Below are 21,707 nucleotides of genomic sequence, written 5' to 3' on the forward strand. Positions count from 1 at the left end.
AGCATATCTTACACCCACCTACCGCCCTATTACTGTGGCTGCCAGGTCCCCAACTGGCAGCCAATTGAAATGTTTTTAAGACATTACATGTTGTCGATTGACCTCTTAGCCAAATGCTACACGTTTGTTTTGTTCTAACCACTAAATGACTCCAAGAACACTAATTTGGGTCCAATCAAGCAGCACGCACTAGGCATCCAAAGAAGTGATCAAGCAGCACGCACTAGGCATCCAAAGAAGTAATGACCTTTGACGGAATTGTTCAGTCTTTATGAAGGGCGCCGAGAGGCGGGGCGTCGGATCTGATTGGCTGCCGGGTGTCGCCCGGGGTTGTCCCTGTAGTCAGGGGTATGCTGCTTATCTTCTGTCAGCGTCAGCCGAGAATGGGCGTGACGTCGTCTTAGAATGTTATGTCCATCAGTTATTATTGTGGATTCATGCTATGACTTGCATAACGGCCTTTTTCATGTCACGTACACCGTTGTATCCGAGAAGTGCAATGACGGTAGTTTTCGGAATGTCCTGTTTTTGGATATCTGAAGGGTCAGCGTGACCCAAAGTCTCGGCCAAAGGATCCCAAGTGGACCCCTTGTTTTTGCCAGAACTTGACAATGCTTGGGAGGTAATCCAGATTACCAGGTTACCCGCTCTATAAAATCATGCTCTCAAATAAAATGTGCAGTATTTGCCTGTCTACATCCGAAACCAAAGTGACTGAGTTCAATGTCTTGCCATGACATTATCACATGGTGTGGGTGAGAAGTGGTTCGGTCAACTGTCAGCATAGTGGCCTGTTCTTCACACTTACACACTCATTTCTTTCATACAGGGGTCTTTTTGTCTGCCCACACAAACATTCTTCTCATGCACATAAATTTGAGATGTTTTTTATTGTTGGTTATACAATGGTTTTAATATACAGTACTAAATGCATTATGGACTAAAGCAATGGAAGCAGGCATGTCTAAGTGTGGGTATTGATTAGCATTTTAGCATAAAAATATACATGGCGGAAAACACTCAGGTGACTTGAAGTTCCACTCTGAGACCCCCAATTTGGCCAACTTTCAAAATTAACTGATATGCATGTGTGATGCATCATTGGAAAGCTTAAAATTTCAATTTTCTGGGGGAAGAAAACATTTGAACAGGAGGGAATTAAAAAAAAAAAAAAAATTAAACAGCAAAACCCTATCTGGAGGTGAGAGCACGCGAGAGCAGAATTACAGACGCTATGATTTTAACGAGATATTATCGCATACTTACCTTGTTTCGATCCAAAAACTCCATGTAGCATGTATCACTGAGTGTCAAGACATAGCTGTGAATGGCCACAGCTGGATTTTGGGGGGGATTTTATGGGTGAAACATGGTAATATAACAAGGGTCGCGATGCAGAAATCACAGACATCAAGGAGTGGTCCAGATTTTGTTTTCATATATTTACCCTTTTAAACGTTTATTTATTTATTTTTTTCCCTTTGTTTGGATCGATTATTTATCATCTAACATATCAGGAAAAAATGCGACAGTAATAAAAAAAATACAATTAGGCGATAGTTATGAGGTAGACATCGTGACTTTTTTACAGACGCCATTTTCATTTTTTTCATTGTGACATAATTTGTTTAAAGTTTAAAATATGTGAGTGAATTTTTTTTTTACGTCGTTTTTTTTAAAAAATGAAATATGAGACATCAATGAATGATTCTAAGCTAAAAACGACAGACATTTTGAATAATAAATATAATGTAATTAATTACCTTCGTTTTATGGCTGGGTTGAAACAAAAGCGGTTGCGTGATGTCTGTAAATGAGGGTTGTCAGGGTAAAACGGACAAATTAAGAATAGTTTGGGGGCTTAATGCGCCATGAATATGCTATGGCAGCATATAGATAGATTGTTTTATCAAATACAACAGTTGTTTTGGCTTAAAATACAGCAGTTTCTTTTAAAGAGGAGTGCAAGAGCAGAAACTGCTTTTTCAGTCTTGTCTGTGTTTTCTGCCATATATAATTCACATTTATTAAAATGGATTGGACGTCTATTGCTGTCAATAAGGGTTTCCTATATCAATTTCCTTCTTTTACTAACTACCTATCTACCACAACACACACATACCTGGGCTGGCAGTGAATGGGTTAAAGCAACTTTTCAGTTCTGGTCCATTTTAGCGACCCCGGTGGACAAAAGCGGAAGTGTTTTGTCTTAAGGAAAACTGTGTTTCCCATGAGGACCAGCGCACACATGCATAGTGTTGTAAAATCATGATGGTCACCTGCAGATGGATTAAACAACATTTCTCTTCCCAGAGGATGTGAGAAGGATGAAAAGTAGTGAGGTAATGAATCCATTTGTGGCTAAACAATAGCATATGGCGGTTCGCCACCGTGTGGCTTTTTGTCTCTTTTGTTGCTCTGCCATCTTAGAATTCGTGTGAAAGCGTTAGCATCAACTTCCGTCTTTATAATGAATGGAGAAGGGGGGAAGTGACGTATGCCGTAAACCAGTCAGCACATTTTTTTTTTTTTTTTGTGGCTGCTGCCACCCTCATCAAAGCTAATTAGTGCCGGTAAATGCAATACAGACCCCCTCGAAATATAAAAGAGGTGTCATTTAACTAATTGTCAGTCGACGTATCACAAATGTTATGAACATTTTTAGAAAGGTACCTAGTGTTGCTTTAAAGTGTTAGGCTTTGTGTTGGTTTTCTCCTAGTGACTTGTCCCTGTGATTGCCCATTGATTTCACCTGTTGTGCCTTCTCCTAGTGTATCCTCTAATCTGCATCCTCCTGTATTACCCAGCTGTTCCTCGTTGTCTCGTTACCCCTTGTCGGCATGTATGTGTATATAAGCACCCAGTTTCTTGTCACTCCTTGTTGCGTCATTGTCAATGTACTTGTCCACATTCATGCATGCGTTTTCCCCCCCAGTTCCTCCTGTTACTCGCCCTGCTTTGAAAGTAAGTTGATTTGTTAGCCTGACCTTTGTTTGTTAAGAGTTCTTGGAAACCCCAGTCATTTTGTTGGTACTTTGTTTTTTTGTTGGCATTAATTAAAAACCTTTTGCACCGCCATTTTGCCTCGCGTCCCTTTCCCTGCATTTGGGTCCACACACCACCTGCCTGCCCGCGTATTCCTGACAGAAAAAGCATGTTTATTTCGTAATTCATGCTCTATTTTTTCGCTCCTGAATGAAATGGACCACTTGGATGCGTGAGGAAGCGATCGATCTATTTATTCAGTTTTTTTAATCCCACGCTACGAAAATGACAGACTTCGTGCTTCGGTCTTGCTTTAAGGAAGAGGGCGCTGTGACATGCACGGGAGAAGGAGTCGTCTTCACTGTACAGCTGTACTGTTGTATGAGAAGGACTAAGGATTCAGCTGATTTTGCGGATTAATCCGTTTATTTTTCACATCACGCCAGCCAAACGGCTGCAGAAACATTTTGCTATCTGAGGAAGGCGTGTGAGCCTTTTTGGGGTTTCAAAAGGTTCCCATTCGCCGGTGGATATTGGCCAAAACAAGCCCTACTACTGTGGGATCATGGGACTTATGAGGAAGTGAGTAAACATCGTGTTTTGTATTATGTCAAATACTGGGATCATTTTAATATGTAGGTGGCTTGCTTTTTGTGGCTGACATGCTTGTCGCACATCACCCCGCCGGGAGAGCACTATACTTGGCTTATTGCCCTCTTCATGTGCCCGGTGTTCTGTCAAATTTTCCAAACGATCAGAAATTGCAACTTTGTGTTAAAAATAGCCGCGATTACAAAGTAAACACTACAAACTTTCTTTAAATAAAGGACTACTTACGTTTGATCATGGATGGGCATGTAAAAAGCTCTCCTCATACACATATTGTCACGTTAGCTGCATAACAACTGCAGCCGCCCTCCTATGAGTCTCTCGCTGTTTACGACTTCGCCGTGTAGTAAAGCATTATTTTTCCATATTCGTGTTAACCATTTGGCAGCTACACGCTCCTCCGACGTCGGCCGGTTTGTTCGGCGGTCATTGTCCAGCTGCTTCCCCGCAAACGAGCCCTCTGCCCTCAGCAGGGGAACGACGAGCTCTAACTTCTTCGCCGCCGGGCGGGTTCCCGATCGGCGAAGACAATCGACAACCCAGTCGTCATGTGAAATGATCCGGGCTATTTATGTGTGATTTTCCGCTTCGAAGACTTTGAAACATCACTCGGTTTGGGTTAGCATGTCGGCTAGCTGCCACACCTCTTGGTTTGTTTACATTCTCCGAAGCCGGGGAAGGGAAATGACATAAGCCTGATTTAGGTGGCATAAAATATCGTTCGGGAGGTGCGACAGTAAAGGTGAAGTCAACAGTTTTGACCAATATGGAGTAATTTTTCCATGTCGTCTTGAATAAATGCATTTGTATTATTTCATATTCCATTTAGCACAAGACTGTTATTTGTCATGACGTGCCATTTATTTAGCTATTGGGGGGAAAAATACTTGGATAAAAAAAATATCTTTTTAAGATATTGGAGTAGAGAGGCTGAAACAATGACATTTTGCGGCTCTCTTCGTCGCGTTTTCTTCGTTCTGAATATTTCCCCCTCAATGGGCTGAATAGTTAAACCGATGAGCCCATTCTCCCGCTGACGTCATCCACCTGTTGGGGACGCTAGAGCCCAAAAATGGTAGGCGTGGCTAACCGGCAGATTAAAAGATTAATTTCTTGTGCACTTTGCTAAATTGTTGTATATAGTCGAATCGTCTCAAAATATGATTCTAATTCACATAATAATGCTTTTTTTTCTCTCTCTCTCTTGTCATACGCACATTAAGCTCGTGATAACAATAACTCATTCATGTCACGTGACTGAACCCAGAAAACGGGTGATAACTGACGTTGGCAATGCACTTCGTTCCAGTCCACAGCAGAGGGCGGTAGAATGTCAAATTTTGATGATGTGACTAACAAGTGGATTAAATTGCTTTATCTCCTACCTGGTTAAATAAAGGCGAATTGTGATTCGGTGAGAATTGAATAATTTATGATTATTTCAGCATTCATACTTTTTCAGAATTTGTTTGAGGTTTGTTTTCATATAATCCTTCTTAAACATCATGGTTGTCTTGTCTTGTGATTGGGAAAACCTCATTTAATATGAACAAAAATGCGCAATGGGTACCATAATCCGACAATTTAAAATACACAAATGCCTTAAGTACTTTTGAGTAAACAGTTGTTGACCACAGTTTATAGGTGGAAAATTTACAACAACTCCATAATTACTTTGAAATGTGGTTGTTGTTTTGTTTTTAAACACAAAAACAAAAATTTTCTTAGCATGAGAAATTATGGCAGTCCTACAACTCACTGACAGTGCTTGACGTCCTTTCCATTTTGACTGGAAGGGGCATCAATGGCAGCCATTGGGTTGATTTATTTGACCAAAAATAAACCGGTGCAGCCCACAGAAGAACTACTTACCATGAAAATGAGTTTTGACACCCCTATTCTAAATGACACACAACTGAAAAACATAATCCAAAAATAAGTTTATTGCAGTCAAAACTCCCATCGAAGACAGAACGACAGAAATAGTTGATGAGAAAAACTAAACACTCATACAAAGCAAGCAAGTCTTGTGTGTTATGGCTTCACTTCCTCCTTTATTAGAATTATTATTGTTATTACTAATGCTGTTATTATTATTATTACAGTAGTTGTAGCGTTATTAGAAAACAACTTATTGCTACTTTTTCTTGTATATATCATGATAACCATCTACTGGTCTATCACTATCACGTAACAAGAACCACATCAATGAAGATTTTGATTGACAAAAATATTGAGACATTATTTCATCAATTTGGACAGCCAAATGTTGTGATGTAATTAGCAAATGTCCTAATATGTTTGTCCATATGTTGCTGCTCCCCCACAATCCAACTGGATAACAACAAATTTGCTGTAAAACACAAAAACAGACGTTCACGCACACTTATATGTAATCCAAAAGTAAAAGAAGACCATAAGCGCATTAAATAAAATTGGCAAAACAAAGCTAGGCCTGTTAGAGAAGTGCGTACCACTTTTTACAGTAAGGGTACGGACTTGAGTTGTCCGATAATTTTCAACCGATATCCCAAAATATGCAGTCGTGGACTTAACATATTTTTGTTATTGTATTGTGATGCCCTACTAGATGCTTCAATAATGATAAATGTAACAACTTCAAGGTTTTTCCAAATTAAACAAACATTCTGTGAAAAATAAGACACCAACTTCAAGTGATAGAAAAAGTGCCAAAATAATCTCCCACATAAATAAAATACATTGAAATGAGCCAAAATGTCCGTAATTAAATAGAAGCAACAATTCACAAATAAATCACGTTTAAGATAATTACCCCAAAAGAGCCACTTGAGGGCAACAAAGCATTACAAATACAGGCAGACATGTCAATGCAATGACAACTCCCAAGGTGGATTTTGCTTAGCTTTTGCACAGATTTTAATTATAACAGTGTGTTTTATTACTTTTCTTACTGACTATTTCTTTCTGGTGACTCTGTGATGAGTTAATAATGGTGTTATTCTTTTTTTTTTTTTTTTTTTTTTTTTTTGAATGCGATTTCTTCGGCACGAGGCACAGCCCGAATCGTTTGCCCGATCGGCACCGTTTGAATATCGAAACAACCACAATTTTCACGCGACGCAGGGAATTTTTCGAACGATCCTGAAAAATGTTCCGTTTGCCCGTAAATGCCAATTTTTCACAGACCCCCCCAAAAAAAAAAAAAAAAATTGTCAAAATGTATCTAGTCCTACGTGAGGCGCATACAGTTGTATACAGAATTTGGGAAAAAAAATTACGGTTCCCCAGAAATTTGCCAAAAACTTTCCCATTCATTTTTAATGGAATGCAACGTTGTTTCAAATTTCCCATTCACTTCTAATGGAATTTCCAATGGAATTTACAGTGCATTGATGCCATTGACGGCCATTTATGTCAAATCTATTGACGTCAATGTACTTGGGTTCTATTGACATACTATATGTAAGTCAATGCCATTGACTGCCATGGACGTCCAAATTTCCAATTCATTTTCATTGGCATTTACTTTGTTTAATGCCATTGACGGCCATGTTTGTCGATTCTATTGATGCCAATGTACTTGGATTCTATTGACGCAACTGTAAGTCGATGCCATTGACGACCATGGACGTCCAAATTACCCATTCATTTTCAATGGCAAAAACACAAATCAAAAGGAAATGACCAGATACTGTATGACCAGGCCACGGCCCCAAATGACGTGATATGATAGGACACGCCCCCAGAAGTCCCTAAATGACCTGATATGACCAGACCACGCCCCCCAAATGTCCGCAAATGACCTGATACGACCAGGTCCCGCCCTTCAAATGTCCCCAAATGACCTGATATGAACAGGCCACGCCAGCAAAATATCCCCAAATGACCTGTTATGACCAGGACGTGTCCCCCAAATGTCCCCAAATCAACAGGAAGTGACCTGATATTGTCTCCAAAATGTCCCCAAACCAGCCTGGGCAAGGTTAAGATCTCCACACAGCAAAGACCCAGAGTAATTTCTTCAGAAATTGCAGTTTTTCATATTTTGCTCATTTTATTTGTGCTCAATGTGTGATTAGAGTCTTTCCCTCAGGTAACAAATCCCAAGCATCTTTGTTTAGAGACATCTAGAGGTCAATCTGAGCGTAGTTACTGTGTTAAGCTGTGACCAGCCCATGCAAAAAAGGCTGCAGGCTTGTACATTAACTTAAAACCCAGCACACATACTAACATAATATTTCCCCATCTTATTTTACATGCTTTTATCGGCTGATATTATCGGACAACTCTAGTACGAACAATGGCTAATTATTAGCTTCTTGACACATTATGCTAACGCCTTCTTGTATTATTCTTGTAGGTCCAAAAGCATAAAAACAGTAGCCCGACTGTAAAGTGCTACAGATAAAGCGCAAATTGCCATCGCTGCACAAAAAAGAACAACACCACAATCACACCCCTCCAAAAAAACGACATCATGAAGCAGTGGGGTTAGCGTTAACGCCACGAGGTTGATGAGGATACCACTCAACTTGACGACAGCGAATCCACCGGCACGAAACGGTACCACACAACGAGCTCGGCGCGCACACACAACACTTAATAACGGGCACAAAATTCCGGACGTGTCGCGCTTTGGCTTCTGAAAGCGTTCACATTTATGCTTTGTTTGTTTTTTTTAGCAGCTGATTTGTACAGTATTTACATGTAGTATTTTAATGACACTTCCATGTGCAGCACAAAGACAGTTTTTTCCCCACCCTGTATCAATTATCATTTTAGGAAAGTATTGGAGAGCTACATCTTTATTTAAGAAGTTTGTTGAAAACTCCCATGTATTGCACGTAGTAGCCCAACTTCCCCAAAGTGACACATGGCTTATTTGCGCAGACGTCATATGTTATTATTTGAAAAGAAATTAAAAAAGGGCAGTCAAAGGCTTGGCTTTTTTTAAAGGGAACCTCGGACTTAAAGACTTGTAGTCTCTAATAAGCCATAATTGTTCTTTTTTACTAAAACATGTTATTAGACACACATACCGTAATTTTCGGACCTGACTATAAGCCGCCACCCACCAAATTTGACACGAAAACAACATTTGTTTATAGATAAGCTGCACTGGAGTATAAGCCGCAGCTGTATTATGGGATATTTACACAAAAAGATATTAACCGGTAACACTTTATTTTACAGCGGTATCATAAGATTGTCATAAGACCAAATGAACCATCATGAATTGCTTCAAGAAGGTTCATTTGGCCATCACTGCTTTCCTTGGGTGAGACAGTCAACCTCTGCTGCCACCTGCATTCAACACTGTTGTCGTCCAACATGCCTCCTAGAATGCATTGCAGCACTACAGATTTATGTTCTGTGCAATTTTTTTCTTCAGTTACAGTTCCAATTGTTTCATTAATCGCTAGTTCTGGTATTTGGTAACACTCTATTTGACAATTGTGCTATAAGACTGTCATAAGACAATCATACTTATGACATGACACTGCCATGAGCATTAATGAATGCTTCTGACAGATGTTATTTTGTGCCATCCAGCAAATTATCTCACTTTTGAATGGATGTAAAAGATCCGAGGTGGAAGTTTGTGACATAATTTGCCGATGAAACTGAACGACATATGTCATAAGCAATCCTTAATGCCCATGATAGTGTCATGTCATAATTATGACGGTCTTATGGTAATCTTTTGACACCGCTATCAAAGTGTTACCTATAAATCCAAATAAATCAACAAATAAGCCGCACTAGACTGTAAGCCGCAGGATTCAAAATGAGGGGACAAAATTGTGGCTTATAGTCTGAAAATTACGGTATATTATTGCCATTAATTTAAAAATCTATAATATTTAGTACTTGTTTTGACCTACGGAGGGCGCCATGTTTTACATTCGCAATGCACGCTGAGGGTGATGACGTGGTTGGGAATAGCTGTGCTAGCTAGCAAGCGAAGCTAGTATGACGACTGGCATGATTTTGTCACATTGTGCTGCTCAGATTGTTTTGTTACAGAGCTGTGGGATCAGTTCCCAATGTCGTACCTGCATCCAATTCCAGCTCATCAGCAGTGTCTTTAAACCGATCCTCAGCGGCTTGCCGAGATATTAACTTGCTGCTATAATGCCAATCGACAGTTTGTATTCTTGACCCCCTGTAGCGAGTTGCATCTTTGCCTTGGTTTTTCCGTTCATCTGCCTCTCACCGCGATTTTCCCAATTGATTTTTTTTTTTTTTATTGATCCCAATTGATTCGCGAACCATAACTCTTTTAAGCTTTATCGCACAAAGACAGACAATACATGTGGGTTATGATTGCTTTATAAGGAAAATCATGCCTCTGATGTCACGCGGTAGTCCTGTGGTGTACGCACTCTGGAAACGTGGTTTTGAATCACGCCCAACGTGCTTTGCGTTTTTTTTTTTTTTTTTTAATTTCATTAAAACGAAAACATTGAGAGGTTTTAAAATCCAATTTTTAAAACTCATACTAACATTTATCTTTTAAGAATTACATGTCTTTCTATCCGTGGTACCCTTTAAATCTAGCTTGAGATGCTAACGCTTAAGAAAGTCTTAATTAAAGTTGCCATTTTTGTGCTTTTCAAACGCTTCTATCCACAAAAAGTCATCCCTAGTCCCAGTGGCAGAACAAATGTGAACAGGGCCCAGGTGCGATGAACATAAACGGGACCCCCTGAGTGGGGGCCACTTTGTGCCTGCAAACTGGGCCCCTTAAAGGCCCGGATGCATTCGCACTCCCCTAAGTTCCACCCCTGCCTAGTCCCCAAATTGAGAAAAAATTTAATTCTCTTCAAAACAGTGTTGTTTTGTCAGTGAAATAAGACGAGTTGTTGTGTTGAGCGATTATAGAGAGGAAAAGGGAGGCCTAGATGGACCATCGAAAGAAGGAAGGGGGAAGTTCACAGCATAGTTCACGAAACAGGTTTCGATTAAAAATGTTTGGACTGTACCACTAGGCCCGGAAGGGTACCAGAAAGTGTTAGTGATCAGTAAGTTTTGTTAGAAAAACAAAAATCAGTGAACACGATTCTGTTAAAAACGATTGACCAATGTTTCGTGAATTCGAATGGCAATCTAAATTTGAGCGTTATTCCAAATAAATAAGCAAAGCGAACAACTACTTGGCGTTATTACTTCCTCCTTGCCAGCAACGCTTCGTTCAAGAAATATTAGCTCCCCGACATCACATGAGACTACAGTTCTCCGTCTGCTTCTTGAGGTCTTCAAGTGTGGCCTGGGCCTTGTCTTTCAACTGGTCCATGTCGACGTTCTGAAGGTTGGACAGCTGGCCCAGCACCGACTGCTTATGCGCCTCTTCCTGGTTGTCCTCGGCGATCATCTTTGCCAGCTCCGTGGGGAGGACCACGTCGTCGCCTGCCTGCTGGATCTGGGTCTCGTCCAACTCATTCTGATATGGTAAACAGTCAAATTGTACAACGTGAGGCTTTGCGTACTGAGAATAGGTCTGTAAAAAATTGTATGAGTCTCAATAACTTTGGAAATAATTCATGGTCTTCAACAAAACTGAAGTATGTGAATTTGTAATCATTAAAGACAATTTCGAGTTTTCCACGAAACAAAGATATACATTTTTGTTGAGTTTAGTAAAACGTCAAAGACACAGTGGTATGAAAAAGTATCTAAACCTTATGGAATTTCTCACATTTCTGCATAAATCACCATCAAATGTGATCTAATCTTGGTCAAAATCACACAGATCAAAAAACAGTGTCTGCTTTAACTAAAACCACTCAAACATTTATAGGTTTTCACATTTTAATGAGGATAGTATGCAAACATTGACAGAACGGGGGGGGGGGGAGAAGTGAACCATCAGATTTAATATTTTGTGCCCCCCCCCCCCCCCCCCCCCTTTTGGCAGCATAACTTCAACCAGACACTTCCTGTAGCTGCAGATCACTCTGGCACATCGATCAGGACTAATCTTGCCCCATTCTTCTCTACAAAACCGCTGTAGTTCAGTCAGATTCCTGGAATGTCTGGCATGAATCACTTCCTTTAGGTCATGCCACAGCATCTCAATGGGGTTCAAGTCTGGACTTTGACTTGGCCAATCCAGAACGTGAATTTTGTTCTTCTGAAACCATTCCGAAGTTGATTTACTTCTGTGTTTTGGATCATTGTCTTGTTGCAGCATCCATCCTCTTTTTAGCTTCAACTGTCTGACAGACGGCCTAAGGTTTTCCTGCAAAACGTCTGACTTCAGTTTTCCATTAATGATTGCAAGTTGTCCAGGCCCTGAGGCAGCAAAACAGCCCCAAATCACGATGCTCTCTCCACAGTGCTTCACGATTGGGATGAGGTGTTGATGTTGGTGTGCTATTCAATTTTTCCTCCACACATGATGTTGTTTGTTACTCCCAAACAATTCAACTTTGGTTTCATCAGTCCACAAAATATTTTGCCAAAACTTCTGTGGAATGTCCAAGTGCCTTTTTGTGAACATTAAACGAGCAACAAGGTTTTTTTTAGACAGCAGTTGCTTCCTCTGTGGAGTCCTCCCATGAACACCAGTCTTGTCCGTAGTTTTACGTATAGTTGATGTGTGCTCAGAGATATTGGACTGTGCCAGTGATTTCTGTAAGTCTTTAGCAGACACTCAAGGGTTCTTTTTTTTTACCTCTCTGAGTATTCTGCGCTGAACCCTTGGGTCATCTTTGGTGGACGGCCACTCCTTGGGAGAGAAGCAACAGTGCTAATCTCTCTCCATTTATAGACAACTTCTCTGACTGCCGATTAATGAACATCGACATTTTGAGATGGTTTTGTATCCTTTCCCAGCTTTATACAAATCAACAATCCTTGATTGCAGGTCTTCAGCGAGCTCTTTTGACCGAGCCATGATGCACATCAGACAATGCTTTCTCTTTCAATGCTTTTCTTACCAGGTGTGTGTTTTATAGTGGGCAGGGCAGCTTTAAACCACTCATTAGTGATTGGGCACACACCTGATTTAAAATGTTTGGTATAAATTAGGGCTGTCAAAATTATCGCGTTAACAGGCGGTAATTTTTTTTTTTTTAATTAATCACGTTAAAATATTTGACGCAATTAACGCAAATGCCCCGCTCAAACAGATTAAAATGACAGCACAGTGCAATGCCAACTTGTTACTTGTGTTTTTTGGAGTTTTGTCGCCCTCTGCTGGCGCTTGGGTGCGACTGATTTTATGGGCTTAAGCAGCCATGAGCATTGTGTAATTATTGACATCAACAATGGCGGGCTACTAGTTTATTTTTTGATTGAAAATTTTTACACATTTTATAAAAACGAAAACATTAAGAGGGGTTTTAATATAAAATTTCTATAACTTGTACTAACATTTATCTTTTAAGAACTACAAGTCTTTCTATCAATGGATCGCTTTAAGAGAATGTTAATAATGTTAATGTCATCTTGTTGATTTATTGTTATAATAAACAAATACAGTACTTATGGACAGTATGTTGAATGTATATATCCATCTTGTGTCTTATCTTTACATTTCAACAATAATTTACTGAAAAATATGGCATATTTTATAGATGGTTTGAATTGTGATTAATTAAGATTAATTAATTTTTAAGCTGTAATTAACTCGATTAAAAATTTTAATCGTTTGACAGCCCTAGTAAAAATTGGTTTCAATTGCTTTCAAAAGTCTCCTCAGGCAGAGGGTTCACTTACTTATTTTTCCCCCTTATATCATTGTTTGCTTGCTATCCACATTAAAATATGAAAAACCTATTCATGTTGGGATGGTTTCAGTTAAAGCAGACACTCTTTTTTCATCTGTGTGATTTTGACAAAGATCAGATGACATTTGATGGTGGTTTTATGCAGAAATGTGAGAAATTCCAAAAGGTTCAGATACTTTTTCATATTATTCTACGCTCATTTTAATTAATATCAAAAGCAACTTTGTGACACCTGAAGTTTGGATAATTTCATAATTTAGATGTGCATGTATTGAGACAATTTAGTCAAGATGTATTTGCATAAACGTTACAAAAACATTAATGAAAATCAAGAATACCTTTGGAAGTCGGTACTTGTCTCGAAAATGACTCCTCACCGTGGCTCGCTCTGCTTTTTTCTGGGCAAAACTAGCCTCTCGTTCTTGCCTGTAACACAGTATGACATGTTATTTGCATCGCTGATTTTAATTTCCTACAAAGTCAAGATACTCAATTTTCAAACTGATAAACGTCATTGTGTATTGCAAATGTTCTATAATTTTGTATTGAATAAAAAACCTGGAAAGGGCCAAAAATAACCGAGAATGATGAGAAGTGCATAAAAACCCCTGGTAGTTTGGAATGTTACAGAAGTTGGTGAGCTTCATCACTTTGTGAACTACTGCGGGAGAAAATAGTCCAACAGTGGAAGAATATTTCTTAACCATTGTTGTTTCATATTATTTTTTTTTCAAAAATAGCCATACAATTCTCAAAAATGTGTTTGCCTCTTGCGCCTAATGACCACTCGATAGTGCTATAGTTCAAATGAATCACCATGAAGCTTTGAATCAATTGGCTGCAAAGCTTCATTGTTTCAAGAAGCTTCATTTAGCCATCACTGCTCAATGTAATCTCCCACTTCCCTTGGGAAAGACAGACAACCTCTGCTAACACCGGCTGTCAACACTGTTGTCGTACAACATGCCTCATGCTTCCTAGCATACATTGCATCACAGCAGATACTATATATTACATTTAAACTTCATGTTCTGTGCTAATTATTTTTTTTAGTATATGTTCCAGTTGTTTTAATAATTGCTTGTTAAGTTACTTAGTTTGTTGTTACGTGATAATTTTAGTTTAGTTTTGAAACTGCGAGTTTAAATGACCTTTGATTTAATCACCTGCCATTATTTGTCTGTTTTTCATGAAGTGGATGCTCCTCAAAGGTGGGTACAGTAGCCAAAAATTTGACTCAATTAAGAGTAGCTTTACTTCTAATTAATATTACTCAAGTAAAAGTAAAAGTTGTCATCCAAAAATGGACTCAAGTACAAGTAAAAAAGTATTCATTGAACAGAACAATCAAGTAATGAGTAACATTGTGAGTAAATGCTTACTGATTTTTTAAAATAATGGTGTATTTTTTTCTTAACACAACTTCCTCGATAGGAACTGTTATTATTAGGGCTGTCAAACGATTAACATTTTTAATCAAGTTAATTACAGCTTAAAAATTAATTAATCGTGATTAATTGCAATTCAAACCATTTATAAAATATGCCATATTTGTCTGTAAGTTATTGTTGGAATGGAAAGATAAGACACAAGATGGATATATACATTCAACATACGGTACATAAGTACTGTATTTGTCTATTATAACAATAAATCGACAAGATGGCATTAACATTATTAACATTCTGATAGAAAGACTTGTAGTTCTTAAAAGATAAATGTTAGTAAAAGTTATAGAAATTTTATATTAAAACCCCTCTTAATGTTTTCGTGCAGCACATAGCCCACAGCAGCTAACGTTACTCTTATTGGCTGACCCTGGGCTGCTACAGGTGTGCAAACACCCCAGTAATGGCGGCCAACAACAAGAGGGCGACGTACACAAATCTCTACTCAGATTAGTCACGATGCACAGGCCAGATTGTGGTTGTTAACAAATTATTTATTATTTCTCTGCAACCCTATAGCAAATGTGTCACGGACTGGTACCAGTCCCCGGCCCGTTGGTTGGGAATCTCTGATGAGCTGCTGAGCCTACCATATTATGCCAAAAAGATGACACAAAAATCACCAAATTTAGACCAGAACACTCTAACCCATTACCCGTTCAAAGAGCATGAGTGCCCTCTAGTGGAGAAAAAACATTGTTACCTCTGAATGGTATAATGGAGTCATGTGTTTATTGATACAACATCTCCTTGGTGAAACTGTTAACGCTACTGTCGGCATCTCTGGCAAAAATAAAGTCAATATGTAAAATAAAGACAAAAAATGTAACGACTCTAGCGTAGCCCAAAGTAGCTGAATAAGAGTAACGTTTCTTCTTCACAAATCTACTCAAGTAGTCTCTAAGAAATACATTTTTCTCAAAAAGTTACTCAAGTAAATGTAACGGAGTAAATGTAATGCAATACTACCTGTGATCATCTTACATACTGTAAGTGTGATGATTCAAAAAGTAGTAGAAGTACACTTTCTACACCCAGCAGCACTCCATGCACCTCATGTTATACTATATTATACTATACTAAGTGTGGACTGTTCCTCCCTGTGTGCCACAAAATAGCAGGTGCCTAATACAATGCAGGTTAGAAATGGCAAATATTTTTTTATATGTAGCCTATTCAAATGCACTTGATATGTTAGAAAAACATCCTGGAAGCGTAGCGTGAGAATTTTTTTTCAGGGTACTTTTTTCCCCAAAGCAATTTGGTGCCCCTGCCAAAAGATGGCACCCGAGGCAACCGCCCAGCTTGCCTATGCTGAGAGCTGGCCCTGGGCCTTGGGCACCCAATCATTCTGCTTTGTCTTTTTATTTTTTATTTATTTATTTTTTTAAATGTGGTGTACATTGTTGTTTTTGGCAGCCTTGTTAATTTTCGTCTAAGTCTTTTGGACATAAATACATAATATAAATACATAAATATATTAGGGCTGTCAAAATTATCGCGTTAATGCGCGGTAATTAATTTTTTAAATTAATCACGTTAAAATATTTGACGCAATTAACGCACATGTCCCGCTCAGAAAGTATTCTGCCTTTTGGTAAGTTTTACAGCAAGGCTTTTTGTGCTGTCCAACAGCGAACTCTTGTGGTCGCTTTGCGACATGGTTTATTGTTTTCTTGCCAGTTCATTATGGCTGCACCACGTCTCGGGCTGATAATGTTGTGCTTATATGATCCTTGGACAAGATTTGTCCGTAAGTATGGTTGTTGTAAAGAATGTACATATTATGTTAGTAAGCGGAATGTTATATTTTTTGTATGAGACGCTTTTTGTTTATGTTTAGTGAACCTGTATAGCGTGCTAAGCTAACGTTGTTGCTAATGCAATGCTTGTATACTTTTATTTTGTAGTTTTACGACGGTCTAAAGAGGACAATGGTTTGAGGCCATTTTATTAATAAATCACATGAAAAAGGAAGAAGTCTAATTATTAAGGCGTCGTTCACTAGCTGTCTAGCTTTGGAAAAAGTAGACTCTTCGGAGTGAGGACAGCATAGACAGATTTAACTGACAGTAGAGTGAAATGCCCACTACAGTCCTTATGTACCGTATGTTGAATGTATATATCCATCTTGTGTCTTATCTTTTCATTCCAACAATTTATTTTACAGAATATATATAGAATTTACAGAAAAATATGGCATATTTTATAGATGGTTTGAATTGCGATTAATTGCGATTAATTACGATTAATTAATTTTTAAGCTGTAATTAACTCAATTAAAAATTTTAATCGTTTGACAGCCCTAAAATATATATAAATATAAATACATAAACTCTTAGTCATATTTTAGTCATTTCAAAATGCAATCGTCTCCGTCTAGTTTTAGTCAACAAATACTCAAGATGTTTTCCTTTGTAAACTTCAAAAGTTTTGGTCCGTGAATAAATAAAAAAATAAACAACAAGTTCGAATGAACATTGACAGGCGAGCACATAATTGTAGAGTTTACAAGGACATCACCCAAGGTTCAAACAGGTTTCTCCAAGTTAAATTTAAGACTTTTTAAAACCCAATTAAGACCATTTTAAAAAAAACTTAATACCCATTTCACAGCCATATCGTCAAAAATTACCACAAAGTCACTGATTTTGTTTTTCTATTTCTCGAATGTGGATTGTGTCCAAGGTGGTAGCTGCTTTCGCTTAGCTTACATTAGCAGCTTGCTGGCTGGCTTTAGCTTCTGTCTGTTCAGGCTCGTGAGCAGCTGGCTGGTTTACACAGGCAGATTGAAAAATGCCAGCAATGGAGGGAGTTTGTTATTTTTCATCTAATGGAGGTTATATGCTTGGATGATTTAGCATGGGACTCTAGCGCCTTCCTGCCCATTGTACCCAGCTGAATTTTGTTTTTGCATACGATGCAAAACGTCTCGAACACACTGCTATCCACTGGTTTGAGCCAAAGGCGAAAGGATTGTTGACTCAACCACGCTTCCTTGAATTTACATTTCCCCATCACTCTAATATGAAATGTATGGCTAGGTCAGGGGTCGGCAACCCAAAATGTTGAAAGAGCCATATTGGACTAAAAAAACACACAAAAAAATATGCCTGGAGCCACAAAAAAATTATAAGCCCTTATAATGAAGGCAGCACATGTGGTATGTACTGTATCTCTATATATTAGCTATATAGACCCTACCCACGTGACGTCACACACAGCCCTAAACCACGCCCCCGCACCATGTTGGCCGGCAACACATCGTTTTTCCCCATTGAGGCTACATACATTCCTCCTATTTACGGCGTTTTTCTGCTACTTAACGGCGATTAAACAAAATGGTGAAGGCATGTGTGGCTGTTGGTTGCACTAACAGAGAAGGTGGACGGAAAGACATAAAGTTTTACCGTATTCCGAAAGATCCCGAGAGGAGAGCAATGTGGACGGCTGCTATTCGACGCCAAAACTGGGCACCAAAAAATCACCACCGACTATGTAGTAGTCATTTTATATCAGGTAAGATGCATTTAAGATATACTTAGAGGGTTTGGGGCTGACAAATAACCACAATTAAGATCACTGCGAGGCTAATCGCCGACAACATACACGTATGTATGTAGTTAGTACTATCGCTAAACCATATAAACATAAAAACCCCTAACTGCATTGACAAACGACATGAAATAAATTAGACTTGACAGTGGATGTTAGCGAGAATAAAAGATTTTGAATTGAAAATGTCGTAACTCACCTTCCCGAGCACAAGATAGATTCCTGCCGAATTTTCGCGGACGAGGACTTCTTTCACCCAACCAGCAACAAAGTATTTATAAGCCTCCAAGCTCTTAAAGTTTTTTAAACTTTCGTGAGAATATGCCGACTTTGTGTGGATTAGGTAGTGATAGATATCTGGATAGCAGATGTCAGGCAGAGACGGCGAAGAGAACGTGTCGAAAAATAGCGATTTAGGCATCAAATATGGATCCGGCGACTGTATAAAACGAAGCTTTTCCACATAACGCCTTTTGTGTAAAACATCCAGTGAGTTTACGGCGTCGGAAAGCACTGGGTCTTCCATAAAATGCATTTTAATTTGCTCGTTCCATTGACACTAATGGTAATATAGCCACAGACAGACGGCCAAGATGGCGGGTCACGTGATTTTGTGACGTCGGTGGGTAGGGTATATTAGCTTATTATCAAAATGACTAAGTTGGCTACAAATACATAATTACCGCATTTTTTGCACTATAGGTGAGCCATATAGTGCGAAAAATACGGTAATCATGAAAGCTCATTAGAATAGAATCAAATCGAACAGAACATTGTCGTTGCGTACAATGTTCGTGCTGACAATGACAATAAAGTTCTATTCTATTCAAGGGTGTAGGTTTGGTCACAACATTAGTAAGGACAAAATAACAGCATAAACTGCATGTACACTTTTTGCTTGGAAGGGCTTAATTTCTCACAAATATGAGCCTAATTAATTGATATGCTAAATCAAGGGGTGCTCACTACGTCCATCACGATCGACCAGTCGATCGCAATGCCAGTGTGGCAACTACATATCTCACAGATTATTTAACGTTAACAGTAGAAAACACAAACAGAAGGACACTTATCTCTAAGCAGCTTCCTACTCACACAGTTTAATGTTATGCTAACTCTGATGCAGCTTGGACTTTCAGTTTCCCACCTCCACAACATTGGCGTCTTTTTAAATTACTTACAGTGGCTGCTTTTGGTCAAAAAAACGTCTAATATCTCTCCTCTTCGAAAGGGGCGGGGGGGGGGGGGGGCGTCATGTTTTCGACAAGTATTTCTGTCGGGGCTGTGTGGGGGTGAGTGTGTGTGTGTCGGGGGTGGGTCAAGTCATCAGCCATTCAAATAATCAGCACTTCATAATGGTAGGGTCAATTCTATTCTTACAACATATGGGAAGACAATCTAAATAACCTACTGCATATAACTAAACTCATTATATAATGCATATAAGGTCGCTTAAAAGTTGGTGGGGACAATTTGAGCGTCCTGAAAAGTTGCTAGTGTTATAACCCTACCGTCCCTATGAAAACCTACGCCTTCTATTCTATTCTATTCTATTCTATTCTATTCTATTCTATTCTATTCTATTCTATTCTATTCTATTCTATTCTATTCTATTCTATTCTATTCTATTCTATTCTATTCTATTCTACTGAGCCTTCATGCTTACTGTATTTTTCGCACTATATGGCTCACCTAAAAGCCTTCAAAATTCTCAAAAGCTGAATGTGCGCCTTATAGTCCAATGCGCTTTATATATGGATCAATATTGGTTAATCATGGCATGACATACCCTTTAGCGCATCTCCATCTAGAGCAGGGGTCGGCAACCCAAAATGTTGAAAAAGCCATAGTGGACAAAAAACAAAAACAAAAAACCTATATGTCTGGAGCCACAAAAAAATAAAAAGCATTACATAAGCCTTATAATGATGGGAGCACATGTAGTATCTACTGTATCTATGTACAGTGTATTAGCTATATTAGCCTACTATAATAAGGACAAAGTTGACTACAAATACATAATGAGCCTTCATGATTACTGTATTTTTCGCACTATAAGGCGCACCTAAAAGCCTTCAATTTTCTCAAAAATCGAATGTGCGCCTTATAATCCAATGCGCCTTATATATGGAACAATATTAGTTAAGCATGGCATGACATTTCCTTTACCGCAGCTCCATCTAGAAGATGCGTAACGCAACCCCAAATGCCAGTATTACTACTACTACTACTGTGCCTAATAATGCGGTGCATCCTATATTTATATATAAATATATATATTTATATATATGTATTATACAGTATGTATCAATACGTATTTCCCTCCCCCATCTTTTTCCATTTTCAACAATTTAAAAAAAAAAAGCTCCAGGGAGCCACTAGGGCAGCGCTAAAGAGCCACATGTGTCTCTAGAGCCACAGGTTGTTGACCCCCGGGCTAGTTGTAAAAAAAAAAAAATCTGTTTCTGTGTATTGTAGAGCATGACATTTTGCCAGGACTCCCATTGTGACACGGGATTCACGTGGGAATCCTGCGGGACGGGATTAAAAAAAAAAAATGTAATCCCGTGATGGGGACGGGACGTGAATGAAAGTCAGCGAGAGCGTGCCGGAGCGGGAGTGACATCGATCTGTATAATAATAGTGATCTTTTTCAGTTGGTTGTAAAGCACACCAAATTAAAGCAGCAGCCATATTTGTAGTCATCTTTCAGTGAGCCACCGCTGTTTTGACTTGGGTTAGCAAATCAAAAGAACTACACTCTATCCCATAATCCATCAGTGTTTGCAATTGAGGATTTTGACCCTGGGCTGCGTTGCGTTCTCAATGATCGGCCCCCCAGCCCCGTTTATTTATTCAAGTTTTTAATCAAAATGACAAACATAAAGATATGAAATTTAACTTTTTTGTCAAGAATCAACAACAAGTGGGACACAATCGTGAAGTGGAACAACATTTATTGGATAATTTAAACTTTTTTAACAAATAAAAAACTGAAAAGTGGGGCGTGCAATATTATTCGGCCCCTTTACTTTCAGTGCAGCAAACTCACTCCAGAAGTTCAGTGAGGATCTCTGAATGATCCAATGTTGTCCTAAATGACCGATGATGATGAATAGAATCCGCCTGTGTGTAATCAAGTCTCGGTATAAATGCACCTGCTCTGTGATAGTCTCAGGGTTCTGTTTAAAGTGCAGAGAGCATTATGAAAACCAAGGAACACACCAGGCATGTCCGAGATACTGTTGTGGAGAAGTTTAAAGCCGGATTTGGATACAAAAAGATTTCCCAAGCTTTAAACATCTCAAGGAGCACTGTGCAAGCCGTCATATTGAAATGGAAATAGCATCAGACCACTGCAAATCTACCAAGACCCGGCCGTCCTTCCAAACTT

General features: G+C 38.9%; 1 protein-coding gene across 1 annotated transcript in view; it reads right to left on the reverse strand.

Annotated features, from left to right (window-relative positions):
* Positions 1 to 6,559: 6,559 nt before the first annotated feature.
* Positions 6,560 to 21,707, reverse strand: part of cplx3b (complexin 3b) — a 34,707-nt gene continuing 19,559 nt past the window's right edge. Inside the window, exons 2-3 of the mRNA XM_057847313.1 lie at positions 13,649 to 13,736; positions 6,560 to 11,020 (exon numbers count right to left, since the gene is read on the reverse strand). Of these exons, the coding sequence (XP_057703296.1) occupies positions 10,796 to 11,020; positions 13,649 to 13,736 (313 nt within the window). The 3' untranslated portion in view covers positions 6,560 to 10,795. The remainder of the gene's footprint in view (positions 11,021 to 13,648; positions 13,737 to 21,707) is intronic.

The sequence above is a fragment of the Corythoichthys intestinalis genome, chromosome 1 (assembly GCF_030265065.1).
Source record: "Corythoichthys intestinalis isolate RoL2023-P3 chromosome 1, ASM3026506v1, whole genome shotgun sequence".
Taxonomy (NCBI): Eukaryota; Metazoa; Chordata; class Actinopteri; order Syngnathiformes; family Syngnathidae; genus Corythoichthys; species Corythoichthys intestinalis.